Below are 18,838 nucleotides of genomic sequence, written 5' to 3'. Positions count from 1 at the left end.
GCTGGGGAATTCAGGACTTCCCAAGCCTTACGACTGACTCCCAGCGAGGCTGCAGTTTAGGGTCCTCCTGGGTGAAGGGTGGAGGGTCTTTAAAGGGAAATCTTATCATGTCCTGGTTGAACGAAAGCCTCTTAGTTATTTTGCTCAGAGTGAGCAGGAACGGGGCCTTTCCATTCAAACACTTATCCCGGCTGCTTGAGATGCCGCTAACTCCAGGGACGACCCAGGACGGGAGTCTTTTCTAAGTCACCGAGGAGCTGAGGTGGAGGGATCAGAGGCTGCAGCCACTTCTTTTCCACTTCTTAGGTTTTACATTTTTGCATTAGGATATGGCATATCCCAAGTGTCCTTCTTAAAGAACTGACTTGTAATGCACCGCATGGAGTCCCGTGTGGGCGTGGCCGTGCACACGAGCACATTTGCAGGTGCAGAAGAAAAAGCCGATACACGTGAGAATCATTAACAGTGTTACAAGTCCTGTCCTTGACTTAAATGTCCACACTAAAAAAATCAGGGGACTTCTCGGGCAAGCAACCAGGTAGGAGACACAAAAATCTCATCACGTGAGAAAAAGGAGCCCATGATGTTGACCCGGACAAGGAAAGAAATTGGGATCAACATCGTTCTTTCTCTACTTAAACAGGAAGAGTGGTTGGAAATTAAGAGACGGTCAAGACTGATGTGAAGCAGTCGGATTTAGAGCTAAAGCACAACTGTCATCCAATAAAAAACAAGTCTGCCTTATGAAAAGAATCCAAAAGACCAATTTATTTTGGAAGAACTTATTTGGTGACAGGTGTTATGCCCACTGCATTGCATGCATTAGCTTACTGAATTCTCTCACAATGGCGGTGAGGCGAGAACGGCTGTTATCCTCACGTTGCAGACGGGAACCCCGAGTGTCGGAGAGGTTGGTTCCCCTTTCCAAGGTCACGCAGCCAGGGAATGGATGAGCCCGTGCACCAAACCCCTAAAGGGTTCATGCTCATTCTTGGACATTTTAAAGCACAGTCTGATGCGCCACAGCTTTAGTTTAATGGGCTCCTTCCATTGTAAGACTTTTTCATAGCAAGGCTGGACCACTGCAGATAATCTCTACAGTTTTTAATCCAATTTCTGCCATGTTGAGGATTACAACATTGACTTGACTGTCCTCGGTCACTGTGTCCATCTGTCACCTTTCTATTTTGCTTTTTTTTTTTTTACTTCACCCGAGGATCTTTGCCCAGGAAGACCCCTGATTTTTTAGTGTGGAAATTTAAGTCAAGGACAGGACTTATAACACTGTTAGGATTCTCACTTGTAATAGCTTTTAGAGAGAGGAAGGGAGAGAGAAAAACATCAGTTGGTTGCCTCTCACACGTGCTTGGACTGGGAATCAAACCCACAACCCAGGTTTGTGCCCTGGCCAGGAATAGAACCTTCAACCTTTTGGTTAGACGAGATGACACCCCAACCAACTGAGCCACACTGGCCAGGGCTGTCACATTCCGACTTTAACAGATAGGGTGAAAAGTCTGTCTAGAAGGACCGTAAACACTAAGGGACAGACGGACAATGGAATCCATGAGGAAAATGGAAGAGGCTGCATTCCTTTGACCGGGGAGCGAAGCGGCACTCTACAATAATCAGAAGACTAGGGGTACGCAAGTCACTTCCATGGAGACTATAACAAGAAATTCATTCCACTGACAAAGCTTGGCTGGCACAAGGTTTTCCCAGGGCAAATGTCTCAAAATAAATAGGACTTAGAAGCACAGTTACAGGTTGAAGAAGAGGGTCCTGCTAGACAGGAAGTCCACAGAAGTCCACTCTGACTGGGCGGCTCAGTTGACTGGAGCATCATCCCGTATGCCAAAAGGGTTCTGGGTTCGATCCCCGGTCAGGGAGCGTAAAAGAGGCAATCAACCAATGTTTCCTTCTCATATCAACGTTTCTCTCTCTCTCTCTCTCTCTCACACACACACACACGCACGCACATTGATATTTCTTTCTCTCTCTCTCTCCCTCCTCCTCTTTCTCTCTCTCAAATCAATAAACATATCCCCTGGTGATTTAAAAAAGCAGCAGTCAAGAGCAGTCCACCTCAGCCCTGGCTGGTGTAGCTCAGTGGATTAAGCGCAGGCTACGAACCAAAGTGTCGCAGGTTCGATTCCCAGTCAGGGCATATGCCTGGGTTGCAGGCCATGGCCCCCGGCAACCGCACATTGATGTTTCTCTCTATCTCCCTCCCTTCCTTCTCTAAACATGAATAAAAAAATCTTAAAAAAAGAAAATTCAATTAAAAAAAAAGAGCAGTCCACCTCAGCTGCCTTTCCAGTAACCCCGACAAGGTGCCTGCCCTGAGGACCAGCCGGGTGCCAGCCGGCATCAGTGAACACCCCTCCCTCTGCCTGGTCTCCCTGAAGACGCAGTGGTCACTGAGGATGAATCTGGGGCCGTTTTCAGGAAGGGAAATGCCTAAACTCCATTTGACGACCGTGGCGATGGGGACCCTTAGGTAGCGGGCCCCAGGGCAGCACGACAGGTAACCCCGGGAGAGCCCTTCTGAGTTCACGGGTTACGGCAGCACCAATTAAGAAAGCCCAGAAGGGTCTCTGTGAATAAAATCTCCTTGAAAAGCCAACATTTCTGCTCAACAGAGTTGCATGTATTATTTTTAGGAGCTAGACGGTTGTGTGTTTCTTTAACCCAGAAAGAAGCTGAATGCCCTTTAGAGTCAAGGGATTGTTTCTCTGCTTTACAGAAGTTTTCCCGGTTTCATGCCCCCGCTCCTCACAGCTTGTTGCTCGGCTTGTGACTCTTACACTGAACTCGAGAAGGTGCTGGCGCCTGTGATACTGGTTGTTAGAGGTTTTGGTTTCCTCCAGATGCTGCTTTGAAGCTCCTGATGACATTTCCCGCCTGGCAGGGGGCTGGTGGCTTTTCAGGTTTGCACGCTCTTTCTGTTTCTTCTCACTTGGGCGGGTAGATCCGCAACCTCAGCCCGTCTCTGTGTCTCGTTTTGAAAGAGGGCAACTCTCGCGCTTTTGCAAGTGGCTCATCGGCCCATCCACGCAACCGAGCAAATTGTCTGGAAGTAACGGCTTCTCTCCTTGAGCGCGTCCCCCCAGCGTGTTTCCCTGCGGGTGCTCAGGATTCGGAGGGCACCCAGCGGCGGTGACGGGGTAGCGTGTCTCACGGTTCCTGGGAACACAGGTGATGCCGTGTGCTCTTCGCACAGACACAGCGTGGCCCCCGAGCCTGCAGCCACGCCGTCTGTCTGAAGAAGGCCTCCGCTCCCAGGGTCCAGGCCTGCGTGGCCTCTCCACCCCTGGGGTGTAGGAAAAGCTGGTTCTCTCACTGTCGCCGGTCCGGCTGCAGCTAAAATCAGGGAGGGAAGCGTCTCCAAGCGGGGCTTCTCTCGGGCCCCCCAGGACGAGGAGTGAGTGGGATAGTGAACACCGAGAGACTTTCCAGAAGTTGTTTACGGCTCACCCCGAGCTCCGGTTGTGGGTGTTGAACGTCTCTGTCATTTTAATAGGAAACTCTTTGGGGGAAGGAAAGCAGGCACCTGCTTCATCCACTCGAGACAAAACATTTCTCCTGTGGTTTCCCTCATTTCCCAACCCACTTGCTGTGAACTCGGAAGACTGAGTTCAGCAGGTGACCCGAGTGCCACCGTGTGCTGGAAAGGGGTGGAATGGGGCCTGGGGGCTCAAGCCGTGTGTCGGGGAGGAACGGGGGGACCAGCAAGAGGAGGCTGAGCACATGGGCTGGTGAACGTGAGAGGGAGGGGCAGCTGGCTCGGCGCACATGCAACATGGGGTGGGGGAGGGGTTACTCACAGGTGTTGGCGGTGCCCTTGGGGATGGGCAGGTAGGAGCCCGGGCTCCAAGGCCGGCCCTGGTAGTTCTTCTTGCATTTGCCACAGTCTGGGCCCGTCGTGTTGTGCTCGCACTCGCAGGCCAGCTTGCTGTTGTCGTACACGCACACGGTGGCGTGGAGGTTGCACTTGCACCTGGCAGGGGAGAGACAAGAGGGCGTGGTCAGGGAAGCCGGTCTTGGTGACCAGTGAGGCTTCCCCCCGCCCCCCCCCCCCCCCCCCCCCCAGCATCTCCCGGGGCCCGAGGGCTGCACGGAGGCTCTGGGTGAAGGGATGACTAGCGGCCCCACCCTCAGCGTCTTTCCAGCATGTGCCCCCGGGGGTCAGGGTGGGCTTCCCACACAGCCTGTCCCCACAGCATAGTCTGAGGAATCCTAACACCCGTGGGTCGGTCCACCGGGGGCCCAAAAGCCCCCGTAAGACAACGGTGCTCCCAAATCAAGGGTTTCCTGGCAGGTACCCAAGATGCAGCCACCAATGACAGGTTTTTCTGTGATATAATCTGGTCTACAGCCATGTCGGGTGGGTTGGAAGAACAGGGGTAAGTCCTGTTCTCCCTGAGACCGGAGTTTAAGTCTTACTCGTTTAAAAAGAAAGAGAACATGAAGACACCTTGTTATGCAGAGTTATTTCACGGACTCCCCTAGAGGTTATCATCAGCTGCTCTCATCCCTAAAACGACAGCTGGGTCAGAAGCACGTTTCCCAGCAAGGTCTCTGACCAGCCGGGGCAGCCCCCTGGTTCCCCATTCATGGCAAAGGAGGCCGTCACAAAGGCGTCTGGGAACCGGGTCAGAGGGTGCTCAGGACCCTGGAGAACAGAAGCCTCCAAGAGGCGGTGGTCTGAGGTCAGTAGCCAAGGCCTGGCCCGTGGTGCCCACGCACAAAGCTGCGATACGTGAGTGACAACAACCGAACGTGCCATTCCCCCAGAAGTGCATCCCCGCGGCCAGAGCCTGCGGCTGGAAAACTGCAAAGGCCCCCTCTGTGTGTGTGGCGGTAGCAGGTTATGAACTGCAGTGTCCGCAGCACGGGCCTCCTCCTCTGGAGAAGGGAAACCGAGGCAGACAGAATGACCATGCCCAGAGGTCAGGATGACGTGTGTGGGAAGAGCGGTGTCACACACAGCAGAGACCCAGGACACCTGGGCGGGGTGGGGGGGGGGATCAAGGACCAAGGTCTGTCCCAGCCAGAACATGAAAATGTTGCTATCTGTGTGTGTGTGTGTGTGTGCACACACGTGTGTGCATTTATAAACCAGTCTGGTCCCTTCCAGGATCTAGGACAAAAATGTGGAAAGCCAAGTTTCGTGAAGACAAAGAAATATGGCAGTGTTTTCCATTTGTTTTCTTTTGCAGCAGATGTCGGGAACTGGGGAAAGGAACAATACTCTTTCTCGGGGGAAAATAAGAGTCTCGCACGAGTGCTGGTCTCCATGACGTCTGCACAGTGAGGTCCAGGTTTCTCTCCTGTGCACTGAGGGTCCGGTCGGAGCTCCGGCCCGGAACTGGGGCTGGGAAGCAGAGGCATGGCTGAGGCCGCTCCTGAGATCCGCTGGCCTCTCTCCTGTCTAAAAGGCGGAGCCCCGTAGGCAAAGGGCACCCACTCCACCCTCCCTGGGTAACACCGAGCCTCAGCTTCCTCTGGGGTCCGCTAGGACCCGCAGTCCCTGCAGCTGCACCCCACTCTCTCTCGTTATAAACGGGAATGGACCAAAGGGCTCCTGTTTCAACAACATGTACTCAACACCCACAGACCCTTTAAACATGAACGTGAGTACAGTCTTGTAACAAGATAAGAGAAGAATCATTCAGTGAAGTGAAACAGAGAGTGGTTAATTATAAGCTAGGTCTGGTAACAGTCTTCCGTATGCAGGGAGTCAGTCACTTGTGCTGAGCCGCCTATTTAAGGATCTTCCTCTTTCCAACGTGAACACGTTTATTTATGGGAGTGTTTATATATATGATGTTAGAACCCTCAGCGATGGAAGCGCCCGCAGTTACTGACTTAGCAGCCTCGGGGGTGCTAAAAGTTGCAGATGAGGAGACGGACAGCGTGACCCAAGGGGTGTGCTGGCTTCGAGTGCGAAGACCGAGAATGTAAGCAGTGGTTGTAAATTGGATTGCATGTCTTGGAGCTGTTAATACTCTCATACTTGTAGTCACTCTCTGAGTTATAGGCAATTTCCACTCTGAGGACTTCATATTCCCTGAGAAAATATTCTTTGAAGAATGTTTAGTCTTATTTTTTTTTCCTCTGATTTCTTCCAGTTAATGGTTTGTCTTCACCTGGCCGAGCTTATTAACCATGCCGGTCTCCACTCCACTCACGGCCCTCCCCTGAGGTCTCCTCCACCTGCTGCAGACGCCCTGATCTCTACCCGCCTGATTTCCTTCAGTGCTCCTTTCTGTGTGTTTGCTTTGGTTGGTTTCTACCTAAGGCTCCTGGTGCTTTTAAACTTTGTACTCATTGGCATGAGTCTCTTCCATCTTAAGCGGGGGATGTATCCACCTTGTACCCTGGTCTTCTTTCCAGTTACCTCTTCCACACTCACCACTCCCTTCTTGAGTTTCCTACACTTTCCATCTCTGATTTCTCACCATCTCACCTCCCACTCACTCACTCACTCTTTCCAGCTAACCACAGCTTCCCTGGCCAACGTCAACCACCACCTCTTCGTTGAACACCCAATGGCTATTTTCCTTGCCTGCATCGACCAATCAGAGGCCTCTGACTCTGCAGGCCACTCCCTTTCCCCTGACACTCTCCCTGCTGGATTCTCGACCTTATTTCCAGAACCCTCGTCCTCTGTGCATTACCACCATGCACCATCTTTGGGTTCTGGCCCGGCGGTGGGCAGCCCAAGTGACTTCCCTTGGGTTGTCACTTCCCTCCTGGTTGTCCCTTCAATTTCCCCTGTGGTCCTCAACTGCCTTGGAGTTATGGCCAATTTCAAGCAAACTGGTATCATGCTTTTGTTCCCAGGAAAAAAATAAACATATGCAAAATAAGTGCAACCCCTTGGAAACAGGAGATTCAGAGACCCCGTGTTACTCGTGGAGATCCACGGGACTCCACCCCTCCATTACCGCCAGGAGGAGATGACCCATGTGTCGAGAAGTCGGAGAGCTCCATCACCACCCTCCCTCCTCCTGGGTGTCTCTAACTCGACAGATCCAACACCGACTTCTTAGGCTTCCCTCTCCCATCTGCTCTGTCTTCGGCGAGTTCTGTTTCAGTCAAGTGCGCCCCTGGCAGTCAGCTGGCCAGCATGGCTCCTTCCTCTCCCCGTCCTATCACATCTCACGTGCACCACTCAGCCTGCAGTGGGTGCTGGGACTCTGCCCCCCGGCAGCTCTCAAACGCACACAGTTCCAGCCACCGCCCCTTCGCTCGAGGAGGGCTGAGGTTGTCATCTTTGATCTGGGTTATCGTGATGGCTTCTAGGCAGAACTCACTGCCCTCAGGCATGCTCCACTCTGCCGCCCCCGAGCCCCCCCAATCTCAAACACAATAGTCAAAACAATCACTTACACAAAAATATTGGGGTCACCCTGTTCTAGAACCACTGAAAGATGTCCCATTCCTCTGAAAATGGAGTCCACGCTGTATTACATGGTCTACAAGTTCCTTCAAAATCTACGTCTCCTCCCACCAGGGTGCCCTTCCCACATGGTCCACGGACAGGGGCATCATCAGCCACGGGCGCAGGCCACGCCGCCTGTGCTACGGTTACGGGCTGTGCTGTGGCTGCTTATTCTCCCATCGCCTTCACCGGGGGGAAGGGTCCAGGGATGCACAGTCATAGAGAAAACAGTCTGCCTTGTCCATGGAAACATCCCTAGCAGGCGCTTGGCATATAGTGAGTGCCCCCTAAATATCTGACGAATAAACAGATCACGAATAAACAAGGAAGCTGCCTGAAATCGGGAACTCCATGAGCCTCTTCTATCATGGGCGGCAATGGCAATGGACTGAACGCGGAGACCTCACGGTCACTGCACTAGATCAAAGCCCACACGAGGTGTGCTGAAGCTACCTCGTGCCTTCATCACTGGTTTCCATAACCAGCCTTAATGCGGGCAAAAGGACTCTATAAATTTAGAGAGCTTGTAAACCCCCTAAGAAGAGGTTTTTGTTGCCTTTGGTCCTCAGCTGGTATTTCACATCGGCTCTTGGGGTGGACCCCCTGGTGGGGGTCCCTGGGCAGTGCTTGGTCGGAATGGGGGGCAAGTATGGCAGGGGGGTGCCTGGCAGAGCCCCCACCACTCAGAACCCATTGTCCTGCCTGGGCCCCAGTTCCGTCACTGGGCCCCTGGGAGGGTCCTGGGGAAGTCCAGTCCCTCACGATGCCTACAGTATCTGGGGACTGTGGCCTGGCCTTCTCCCTGGGGACTGCCGTCCCAGCACCCCCTCCTCCTCCACCACCCCATCTCCCTGTTTCCCCCCACCAAAATCACTTTTGTTTTGTTAAAACTGATGGAAAGGTCTGTGGGTAAAGACACCAAAACCTGATCAGCAGTGCAGAAACAACCAGAAGCCACTTGGGTCCAGTTCCCCTCCCTGCACAGGTTTCTCCCCCGCCCCACAGCTTGGCCCAAGGCCTGCTGGGAAATCTGCTACCGGGATGTGTCTTGGTGGGGACCCCCCACTCCACAGCATCTGGGTCTGGCCTTCACAGACCCACAGCTGGAAGCACTTGAACGCATAGAAAAACAAGATGAAAACACAGGAAAACCCAAAATTCCAAATGGGGAGATGGTGTGGGGAGACACCCTGAGAGGGGGGGCCTCCGTAGCCTGCCCCCCCTTGTTAGTAGGGGGCAGTACTCTGGGGCCTTCTCTGGGCTTGGGCAGTGGCCAGCCGACCCTGGAACTCCGTCGGCCACTGGGCCTCGTGGGCAGGACTTGGGGTCGTGTACCTTCCAGCCCAGGCCACAGACCTGGCCACACTGGTTGGCGCCCTGCGTGCAGCCCATCTGCAGAGACACGGAGGGGTTGTCATACCTGTCAGTCCCCAGCGTGGTGTCACCGATGTGCCACCGCATCCTGGGAGCCATCATGCCCACCGGCTGGCACACCTGTTGGCACACCCCTTTGCAAGCTGATGGTTGAGTGGCCCATGGGTGGCAGGATATGGCTCCTGGGGTCATACAGGTGACTCCTCATGCCATCTGCCATCATGCCCACCTGGCTGGCACTGGTGCTGGAACCACCGGCTGGGCACCGGCACGGGCCCACCTCGGGGAGCTGTCCCGGCAACCAAAAATGCCAGACAGGCTCCAGGGAACATACTTGGAGCGGAGAAGGAATATGGAGTTTGTGCCAGGCAGCGACTCCGGAATGTGCGCACTTCAGCCTCAACTCCTCATGCAAGGACGGCTCGCCCTGGCCCAGCTGGAGCCTGCAGAGCGCTCTCCGGGCACGGGCGAGAGCTGGGCGGGCTCCAGCAGGAACTCCGCTGGCCTCGCTCAGCGCCCGCTGTCTCTCTTCAGTCACCATGACGGTGTCTGTGCCAGGCTGAGCGAGAGAAGGTGGGCGCTGAGGTGCCCCGACGTTGGTCCGGGTTTGGAAGTGACTCCCTGTCATTTTCCACAGCTCAGTTTATTCTCATCGGCCATTCCAATCAGACATTAGGACCCTTCATTCAGAGCCCCCACCGGGGTGGCTTTTCCTGCACTGGGCGGGGCGGGGGGATGGGTTTCACAGTGCTGTGACCTCCGGCCTCGTGATCCCCAAGACACGCCCGTGTCTCCGACAGGTTCCTTATCCACTCCCACGGCCCCCCGGCACGTGAGGACTGTGCAGGTGGAGCCCTAACCGGCTCTGCCAGAAGGGAAATAAATGCCTATTCACCAATTCCGTGCACACACACACGGAAGCTCACACCGAGTCACTCCACTGCAGAGAGCACTGTGGACCTGCTTGTGCCTCCAAGGCCCACTTGCGCGTCGGTGACAAACGGCACACACGGTCAAACCAGGGCATCGCTAGGATGGACTTACAGACGGAAGCGAGCTCTGATCTGTGATGCAAACCGTGAGTGGCGGGGTGTTCTCGCCGCCGGCCAGGCCCGCACTTCCTGTGCCTCGGCGACCAGCTGTCACGCGTCAATTTAATCTCGCTTATAAAAAGGCTCCAACATTTAGGTCTGTGCCACCTGCCAGTAGGTATGAAAAAGCCCAGACAGTCTGCCTGCTTTTTTTTTAAGTGACATAATTTAATATATTTATTCTGGGAGAGCATGTTATTCGCCAGAATTTCCTGGGAGTCAGAGGTCTGTGTATATATATATAGACTATTAGCGGCGTTTCAGAGGTTCAGAGGCAACAAGGTCTGAAACGGGCTTTTTCCGAAGTAGAACTGGGAGGCAGGCCAGGCTGGCTGCTGGGCAGGCCCGGGTTTGGGCCGCTTTTGAGTCCGAGGAGGAGTCCCCACGAGGTGAATGGGGTGTGAGCATCGCGGCCCCTCCAGACCTCGCGGAGGACCCTGGCAAAGTGTTCCCGGGGTCACGTGCTTTTGTATAATTTTCACACGTGAGATACCATTATAATTAATTTTTAATTAGTTTTTAATTATTGAAGGTTTTTCTTTAACAAGCCCTCCCGCCCAAGATGTAAATTTCAGGCACCCTAGAACCTGTGTCAACATCCAGTTGCACCCTGTCATCTTGGGTTGGCAGTGGGTACACGAATGCTCTTAGAAAACAAGTTAGCATAAAGATCGGACCCTCGCAGAGGCCTTTAAAAAGTGCGATCGATTATAAAACGCCTTCATGTACCTTTTCTGCCTTTGTATCCCTGGAGCGTTCTCTGTGCACGTTGACACCCGACAACGTACTTCCCACCTCAACACGGTATTTGAAATGGGGGACTTGCATCAATGTCATCTAGAGATGGCGGGTCCCGACGCTGGGCCCAGACGGCCTGGGTTCAAGTCCAGCCTCTATCCCTGACTTAGTCACACAAACAGCACAGCGACTGAAGACTTCCACGGCCCTGGTGTTGCGCGAAGTGCTTTTTGCATAGTTCACGCGTGATTCTGCACCGCCTCACAGTAATCTCATGGGTTCGGCACTGATAATTCTAGACGACGCATTTGAATATTGGAGCCCTTGCCTCCCAGCTAGCCAGCCCCCAGAGCTCTGCTCTGACCACTGCCCAGGGCACGCTGTCCTCCTGAGTGTGGCTGGGTCTCAGCGGCCCTGTCTGTGAAACAGGGACAGCCACTGCGTGTATTTCAAAGAATGGTTTTGGGGGATCCCAGAAGATAATGCGTATGTGCCCCTCGGGGGGTACCTGACACAGAGTTTTTGATAAATGCCAGTTTCACCGGTTATTACTCCTGCGGTTACTACTGCGGCCACCACTATGGCCAGTCACCCTGGGGCCCAACAATTCTACTCCTGGGTGTTTTACCCGAGAGAATGAAGACCACGTCCTCATGAACACTGGGACACAGATGTTCCTAATAGCCAGAAAGTGGGAACAACACAGATATTCACCAACCCATGAACAACAAAATGTAGTTTGTGCGTACACGGGGGCACTATCTGGACAAAAATAAGGAAGTACTGACGCATGCTTCAGTGTGGATGAACCTTGCCGACACGCCAAGTCAAAGAAGCCAGAGGCGAAAGGCCACACAGTATGTGTTTTCATGTGTGTGAAATCTCTACAGACAGCGAGCGGACCCCGGAGTGACCGCTGGGGGCTGGGGAGGGCAGGCTGGGGAGGGGCTTTGTTTGGAATGATGACAATGTTCTGTGAATTCAGTGCTGATGCTTGCACAACTTCAGGATGGACTAAAACCCACGGAATTGTACATGAAATAAATAAAAAATAAGCTACAATAAATATGGGGTTTATCCAAAAGAGACCACAGAAAGCACTGGGTAAGAGCTTGGGTGGAGGGCTCCCACCGTCTGGCTGCAGTGGGGACCTTAGCTGAGTTCGTGAGCTCAGTTCACTGCTCCGTCACTTGAGGGTAATAAAATACCCCCTTAGGGTGGCTGGGGGTGCAGCATGATGCAATACAGCGGGGCAAGACTGCTAATCTATGTATTCTTCCTTTTTCCACATGACAGGTGGGCACGAGCACAGGGCTGCCTGCATTCCCCGGGACCTCTGGTAGCGGGATGTGGCCACGGGCCTGGGTTCCAGCCAATGGGACATTCGCAGGGGTGGAGTCTGTGACCCCTACGCAGGGCCTGCACTTCACCCTCTGTTCCTAATTTACTTCCTGGACTGTGAGCAGGTGTTGAACCACCTTAGCCATACCGAGAGAGTGGAGTCCGAGCCTCCACAAGCAGAGAAGGTGGGCCCAGGCGGGTGTGTGGAGCGAAGCCACCGTCCTGGCCCGGGGCACCTACCTCCCAAGTGCAAGCAGAGAGAGAGAAACAAACTTCTCCTTTGCTCCAGGCCTTGCTAAGGCCAGTCCCCTGACACCCACCTGAGCTTACACCTGCACACGGCACCTGGAACGTAGTGCTGACTCAATAGAAGCTCTCACTACAAGCAACCTTAATCTGAGAGCAAAAGGTGCCAGATTCAGTTACCAGAGGGACCTGGCCTGGGGAAAGGCGGGCTCCACTTGTCCAGAGTCCGACCGCTCTTCCCCGCACTCACGAGTCCGGCCTCCCACAGCAGCAGTCGGCGCTGCTCAGCAAACATGTTCTCGAAGGTGTACGTTTGTAAACCCTGCCGTGGCCTAAGTTCAAGGTCAAATGGACATCTGCTCCTCATGTACTTTGGGGAAAGCAGCCGCACACGAACAGACCGCCAGAGAGGCCAGACATCCCACTTGGGTTTGGCTTCCTGTCTCCCAGGAGAAGCCCTCAGGGAAGGGGGGGTTTGGGGCACCAGGGGGCCGCCCCGAGCATCTGCCGGGCAGGCTTCCCTGCAGCTCTTGAACGCACCCCCTCACAGTGCACTGAGGGTCTGGAAAGGACCCTGGCTGGTGGTCCTTTCCTCCCCCTGAGCTCTGTTACTGGAAGGATTATTTGTGAAAACTGATGTCGTCCTATTTTTTTTTTTTTGAAGCAGAGAAGTGCACGGTTACATGGTTTGCTCTGGGAGGATAAAAATAAAATCTGGGCTCTTGATCAGTTCTTCGTGGACACTGGGATCTTATGATCTTTTTTTTTTAAAGTATATAAGGCAATTGGTAAGCTCCCAAAATGGATGGAACGAGGACCAGAAAGCCTTCTTATACATTTAAGCAATACATGGCTTAGAGATCCGTATGGCATTTAAAAAACCCTATGAAAGTTCCATTTAAACTTACTTGAAATCCTAAACTTACTCATACTGACGCATCAGCGTATATGATTCCCTAAATTGCTGGTTCTTGCAGATGACATTAAACACAGCCCTTTTTCTAGTCCCACGTCTTGCCAGGGAGACGAGAGAACCATGGCGATAACACAGAACCAGGAGCTTATACATTTGAGATGACGCGTTGTCTGAGATTGAAGCACGTGTGTGACCGCGCTCTGTGACCCATTTACGACGGTCACGAGGAATCTGCGTGGGGAAGAGGGGCTGAGGACAGAAGACAGATTTAACGAGGTAATTATCACCGTCCAGACGGCTGCTGTTTTCTGCCCGGCCCATCAATCTGAAGACCGGGGTATAAGGAGCTTGTTCAATGAAAACTAAACTGATGCAAGCCCAATTAGCCATTACTAGGTGACCCCAGATGCTCAATACAGGCACGGTGAACTTTTATATTCTGATCCTTTTTGAGAAGACAGAAAATGGGGGGCCTCCAGTCCCAGAAATACAAATGATCGCTGTTCATGATACCAGAGTCTGCAAGAGAGATAGGGTGACACGGCGTTATGAGCTTGGACTGTGGAGCCAAGGGGCCTGGGTTCAAGGCCCAGCTCTCCCACGCGCCTGCTGGGTGGCCCTACCTGAGTCTCAGCTTCCTCACCTGGCATATGGGCTGCTATCAGTGCCTATAATATAGGATCGTTACAAAGTGAAATGAAGTAGTCCACGTGAAGTACACATCACAGACGTTGGTGGATAGGAAGGATTCAATAATCGGTAGTGATGCCAACAGGGAGATACAGCAAACCGATGGCTTGGCTACTTAAAAGTCTTTCACACACCACCTTCTTTCTCGCCTTGCTCTCTAAAACATACGGGAGGACCACAACGCTCACTCTCCCAGGCTTCCCCGCCTCTAGGACTGGCCATGTTCTGTCCTTCTGACCAAGGAGACAGGACTGGAAGTGACAAGAAGAGGTGTTCAGGACCACTCTTGAAACAGGACAGCATCAACGGACCCACTGCCTTGGCTTCGTGCCCCTTCTCTTCTTCCCTCCTATTTTTTCTTGTCTCGGGTCCAGACTGAAATGATGCCAGAGGGACTTCTGGCTCTGTAGCCATGAGAACGGGCGCTCCGTTGAGTGGCGGGTAGGCGGGCGGCGAGAAGGAGACCGAGGCCGGGATGTGCTCACCGTCAGAGCCCCCGGGACCTGCGGGCCTTCCAGGCACGCGCACGTGGAGAACACAGGCTCCAGCCTGTTCAGGCAGCCGGCTCCCCTGTGTGTGAAAACTGGCATAAATACATTCCTGACGTTAGACGCCATTCCGAAGACTGTTGATGCTGTTTCCACACATACGCATCCAGTCTGTGGTTTACAGCAGCCCATGGCTAGGTTAGATTTCTTTTCTGTTTTTTTTTCTCTTTATAGGGAAAAAAACCCACATGAGGGAACTATTTCATCTATTTTTGATTCCAATTTGACGTGCACTCTATACCATGGCAATTTCTCAGATACTTCCTTGGATTAAAAAACATAATTCTCCTTGTTTATTTTCTGAGAAACTGGGACAAAAGAACAATAGGGCGGGAATAAACCTGAAGTCCTCCTGGGCCCCTGCATAGCCCTGGCCAGTCCTGGGAGGCCCTGGCCAGCCCCGGGAGCACCTGACACCGCGGGGCTCCTTTACAGGCCTGGGTGGTCGGGCACCTTTCTGAGATCTCATAAATATGTATACTTGTCCGCTTTTAAATAGGTCTTATTTCTTCAAATGGTTCTATTAGAGTCTGATTAAAAATGAATCAGGCTGGATAAATAGCTTTATGGCTGGAATAAAAGTCCAATCTGTGCAGAAGAACATACGAAGCAACCTCATTCTGTACTTTGGCTTTTCACTACAAAATCTGAGAGGAAAATTGAATTAGATTCCCCTAGGTGGTATGGAAAATTGGGGGAAATAGCTTTCTCCTAATTCTCCCTTTTGTGAGAAATAAAATAATATCCAATAGAGAAGAGTGACCTGGCAAAGCCTTTGTTTTCTGTCCCCCTTATGTGGTAGCCTACTTTTGTTAACAAGCCTTGGAAAAGCTGAAGATTAAAGATGAGACAGAGAGAGAGAGAGAGAGAGAGAGAGAGAGAGAGAAAGCACCCACCCAAGGAGCCCCATCTTCCTTGCTGTGACCAATGACGTGAACTGTGTCACTTAAGGTCAAGATCAGAAACAAAGGCTCTAAAAGAAAACACAAAGAACCCTAAGACTAGAAATGAAGAACAACAACGATTTCCAACAAGACCCAACAGACTGGACATGGTTGGGAAAATCTCACTGTGTAGACAGTAGCTACTGAGTTTGTCCACACTGTCATAAGCTCAGCCGGTCATTCCGCCCGTGTGGTGACGTATTCAAGGTGGGGCCTGCACCAGATGTGTGAGAAGATCTTAATGAGAAGTAAAATTGAAAGTCATTTCATACGGACCACACTCCTACTTTCGAGCCTGATAATGCCCGGTCCTGGAGCCTGGGTTCAATCACTCACTAGCCGACTCCCTTTGGCTGGGTCACCCTAGCTTCCCAAGGCTAATTTCTTTGAAATGTGAAGGGTCTGGTCTGTATTGGAAAAATACCCTACACCGGCCGCCTCACGGATCCCACCTTCTAGACTGCATTGGGTAGATCTAAATTGCAGAGTGTATCCATGCTGTGGTTTCGCACACCCCAAGACCTTTCTTCTTCCTTTGGTAGCAACCCTTGGGGACCACCTTTCTCACTCCCAGGCTGAGGGTCAGGTTGGGGATTCCAGCTTGCAGCTCCAAGGGCGAACAGAGAGGCCGGGCTCAGCCCACCTATGCACTTTATCTTCCTGGACACCGTGGTGAATTCAAGGATGGAAAAGTGACCCAAACCCTATATAAACTGGCTCTGGGGTCTTTGCTGAGAATATGGGAGTAAGACGTCCCTTCCCTTGCTTATAGCTTTGCTAAACTGGAAGTAGGTGGCATGGGACTACTCATGGCCTTTTTGGCTGAAACCCGGAGGCTCTCAGCTTGGAATAAAGCCGAGACAAAGGAGTCAAACCAAGAGACGGGAGCAACACCCTGGCGGCTCTGTGTAGCCCACATGGCCACAAAGTCGCTGCATGCTGTGTTCCTGGCCGTGTGAGCCAAAGCGCTCTCTGTTTTGTCTGAACTAGTCTGAATCGTTTTTCAGTCACCAGAAGCCGCAAGATCCTAACACAATGCACTGTGTACCTTCTCCACCCTCCACCACCTCCCACGCTGATGCAACCAGGCTGGACGCGAGACCCCAAAGCAGCCATTGCACAGACTGGTCAACGACAAAGAACTGACGGGCTGCTTGGACAGACGGAGCTGGCCCGGGCAGATTTTTCTGGAAAAGGGAGAAGTGGCGATTAGGGTTAGGATATGCTTGATAGTCTCAGAGTCCATTCCAGTTCTAACCTTATATGATTTTTATAAAAAGTTTGGTGTGTTTTTCTTTTTCTTGGTAAAAGGAACTCACTTTTAAAAATAAGGTGAAAAGTGCTATACTTTGGAGTTGGAATATCCCCTTGGTCACTTTCCTACGCTTTGACCTGGACTTTGCTCGTCTAAGTCCAGGTCCTCCTCTGTAAAACGGGGAGGACGAGGAACGGCTTGGTTTTGTTTCGACGTTTGAACAAGGTAGCCTGGCAAGCCCCACCACCACCGACTCGTCCATAGGTGACACGAGACAATTTAGGTCTCATTGGATGGTCGTGGGCAAGTATTATGAAATATTTGTTAAACACGCCACATAAAACCCTGTGGTTAAGATCTTTACGATGTCCAAATGCGTCAGGACACCAACATGTATTGGGCCACCTGCCCCTTAAGTCTGAACTGCTTCAAGTTGGAGTCTGGTTCTGCTCTTCATGTGCAGTGTGACCTTGGGCACTTGACTTCCCTTTTACAGGCCTCAGTTTCCTCAACTGTACAACTGGATAATTGAGTACTGAACTCACAGAGTCATTATGCAAAATAACACATTATTATCTTCAAGGCGTTCAAAACCAGTGCCTGGCACTGAGTAAAAACGTTTGCTGTCCTTACGATCAGCCCCGTCATCGCCAACAGCTTCATTCTCCTTGTCATGGTTTTGGCCGTGGGAGGTGGAGCCCAGGGGGCGCAGGAGAGAGCCAAGGCTTCCAACCCCAGACGTGCGCACGTCCCCACTCCTGCTGAATCGTCGTCACACACTCGTTTCTGGGAACAGCTGGTCGACCGAGACCTTGCTCTCTCCCTGGTAACACGAGTATCTTTTTCTCTGTGTTGTTTGCACATGATTTTAAGCCAAACTTGAAAACTGCTGTTGACCCCAAGCCGCCACCAACACAGGAGGCAGGGAGGGAGGGACTGTCACCTGGAACATCTTGGGGCCCACGGTCCAACGCCACAGAGATGAAGTGGCCTGTGCTTTTCTAAATAAAAGCCCTGAGCTGGGGACAGCGGCTGCCACAGTGCTGTCTCCTTGGGTTGGAGGTTTCCCTCCCTCAGCGGGCCTGCCCGGAGAGTGGCACCGTGGCAACGGCACCTGGAAATTGCCTCCTGGGCGGGCAGGGCTGGAAATATCAAATGCTGACGGTGGTGTAGCCTTTTAATCCACAGGGTAGCAAAGTAAAGGTCAATTACCTCACTTAGAGGAATGAAAGGCGCGCAGTAAAAGTCAAATAGATCCGCCATGAGATAATATATTTCAAGCATGAAAATGAGGGCTTTCTATTGCCGGGTTCTATTTAATGCACCGGTAGACACGGCGCTTTCTGACAATGAGGAAGACGGCGAGGCTGACAGTGGAATCTGCCCGACAGGGTGTCCTCTGCACGACAGAGGAGTCTGTGCGGGTCTGTACAGTCACCGCTGATTGGTGTCGGGACCCCGCCCGGAAGCCAGCAGGCTGGCCCTGCAACCTGCCAGACAGGGCGGGAGGAACAGGGGCCTCTGTGGGCGGCTCTGGGGATTTGGGGCTGTCAGGATGCTCTCAGCTACGCCAGACGAGCCTTCCTGTCTCTAGTCTGCCCAGTCCTGGAACCTGCACCTTCGGCTTTTTTCCTTCCCCGATGTTCCACCCCGGTCTTGACCTTGGCCTTGGCTCGGCACCCAGCTCTGCTCTCCTGTATTGTGCCTTCGGCGCTCCAGCCCCATTCCTAATTTCTGGGGCTGCAATGCTTTATTCCAAGGCTGTTTGCTTCCTGCTTGCACTTCAGATTCTGATCTCCGCTTTTAACCAGGATTAAAGTGCATCCACGTGGTTTCTGCCTTTGTTGGTGGTTTGATTTGGAGTGTCTGACCCTGATTATTGCGTTCTGACCACTTCCAACACAGTGGTTCTGTGGGAGGAGCTCTTTCTCCTGAAGCAATTGCTTGGCTATGTCCCTGGATGTATCTTCTCTCCGAGCGATGCCCTCAGTTCTTCACCTCATCAGAAGCATCCCGAAAGGTCACAGGCAATGTGTCGAGACTGGGCAGGGCTGGGTTCCTGCGGCTGACCCCGGTGCTCTTGCGGGGACCTGGCATTATTTCGCCTGGGGAAGCGCTATTTACTGGCCACCACTTAAGAAGCTGTCTGATGCTAGGAGTGTTGTTTAATTTCTCTGAGCATCAGTTTTCACGTTACAAGCATTCAAAATTATTCTACAGTTCATTTATTTTTTTAAATAAGCAC

At 52.5% G+C, this 18,838-nt stretch overlaps 1 protein-coding gene across 4 annotated transcripts in view; it reads right to left on the bottom strand.

The window, feature by feature from the left end:
* The window catches only part of NTNG1 (netrin G1), a 263,877-nt gene that overhangs the window by 72,942 nt on the left and 172,097 nt on the right, over nucleotides 1–18,838 (bottom strand). For all 4 annotated transcript variants that reach the window (XM_028502833.2, XM_028502836.2, XM_036015926.1 and 1 more), the window contains exon 4: nucleotides 3,828–4,000. In XM_028502833.2, coding sequence (XP_028358634.1) covers nucleotides 3,828–4,000 — 173 coding nt within the window. The remainder of the gene's footprint in view (nucleotides 1–3,827; nucleotides 4,001–18,838) is intronic.

This window comes from Phyllostomus discolor, chromosome 14 (assembly GCF_004126475.2).
Source record: "Phyllostomus discolor isolate MPI-MPIP mPhyDis1 chromosome 14, mPhyDis1.pri.v3, whole genome shotgun sequence".
Taxonomy (NCBI): Eukaryota; Metazoa; Chordata; class Mammalia; order Chiroptera; family Phyllostomidae; genus Phyllostomus; species Phyllostomus discolor.
The sequence above is the reverse complement of the archived record's forward strand: the minus strand, read 5'-3'. Positions and strand labels throughout refer to the sequence as shown.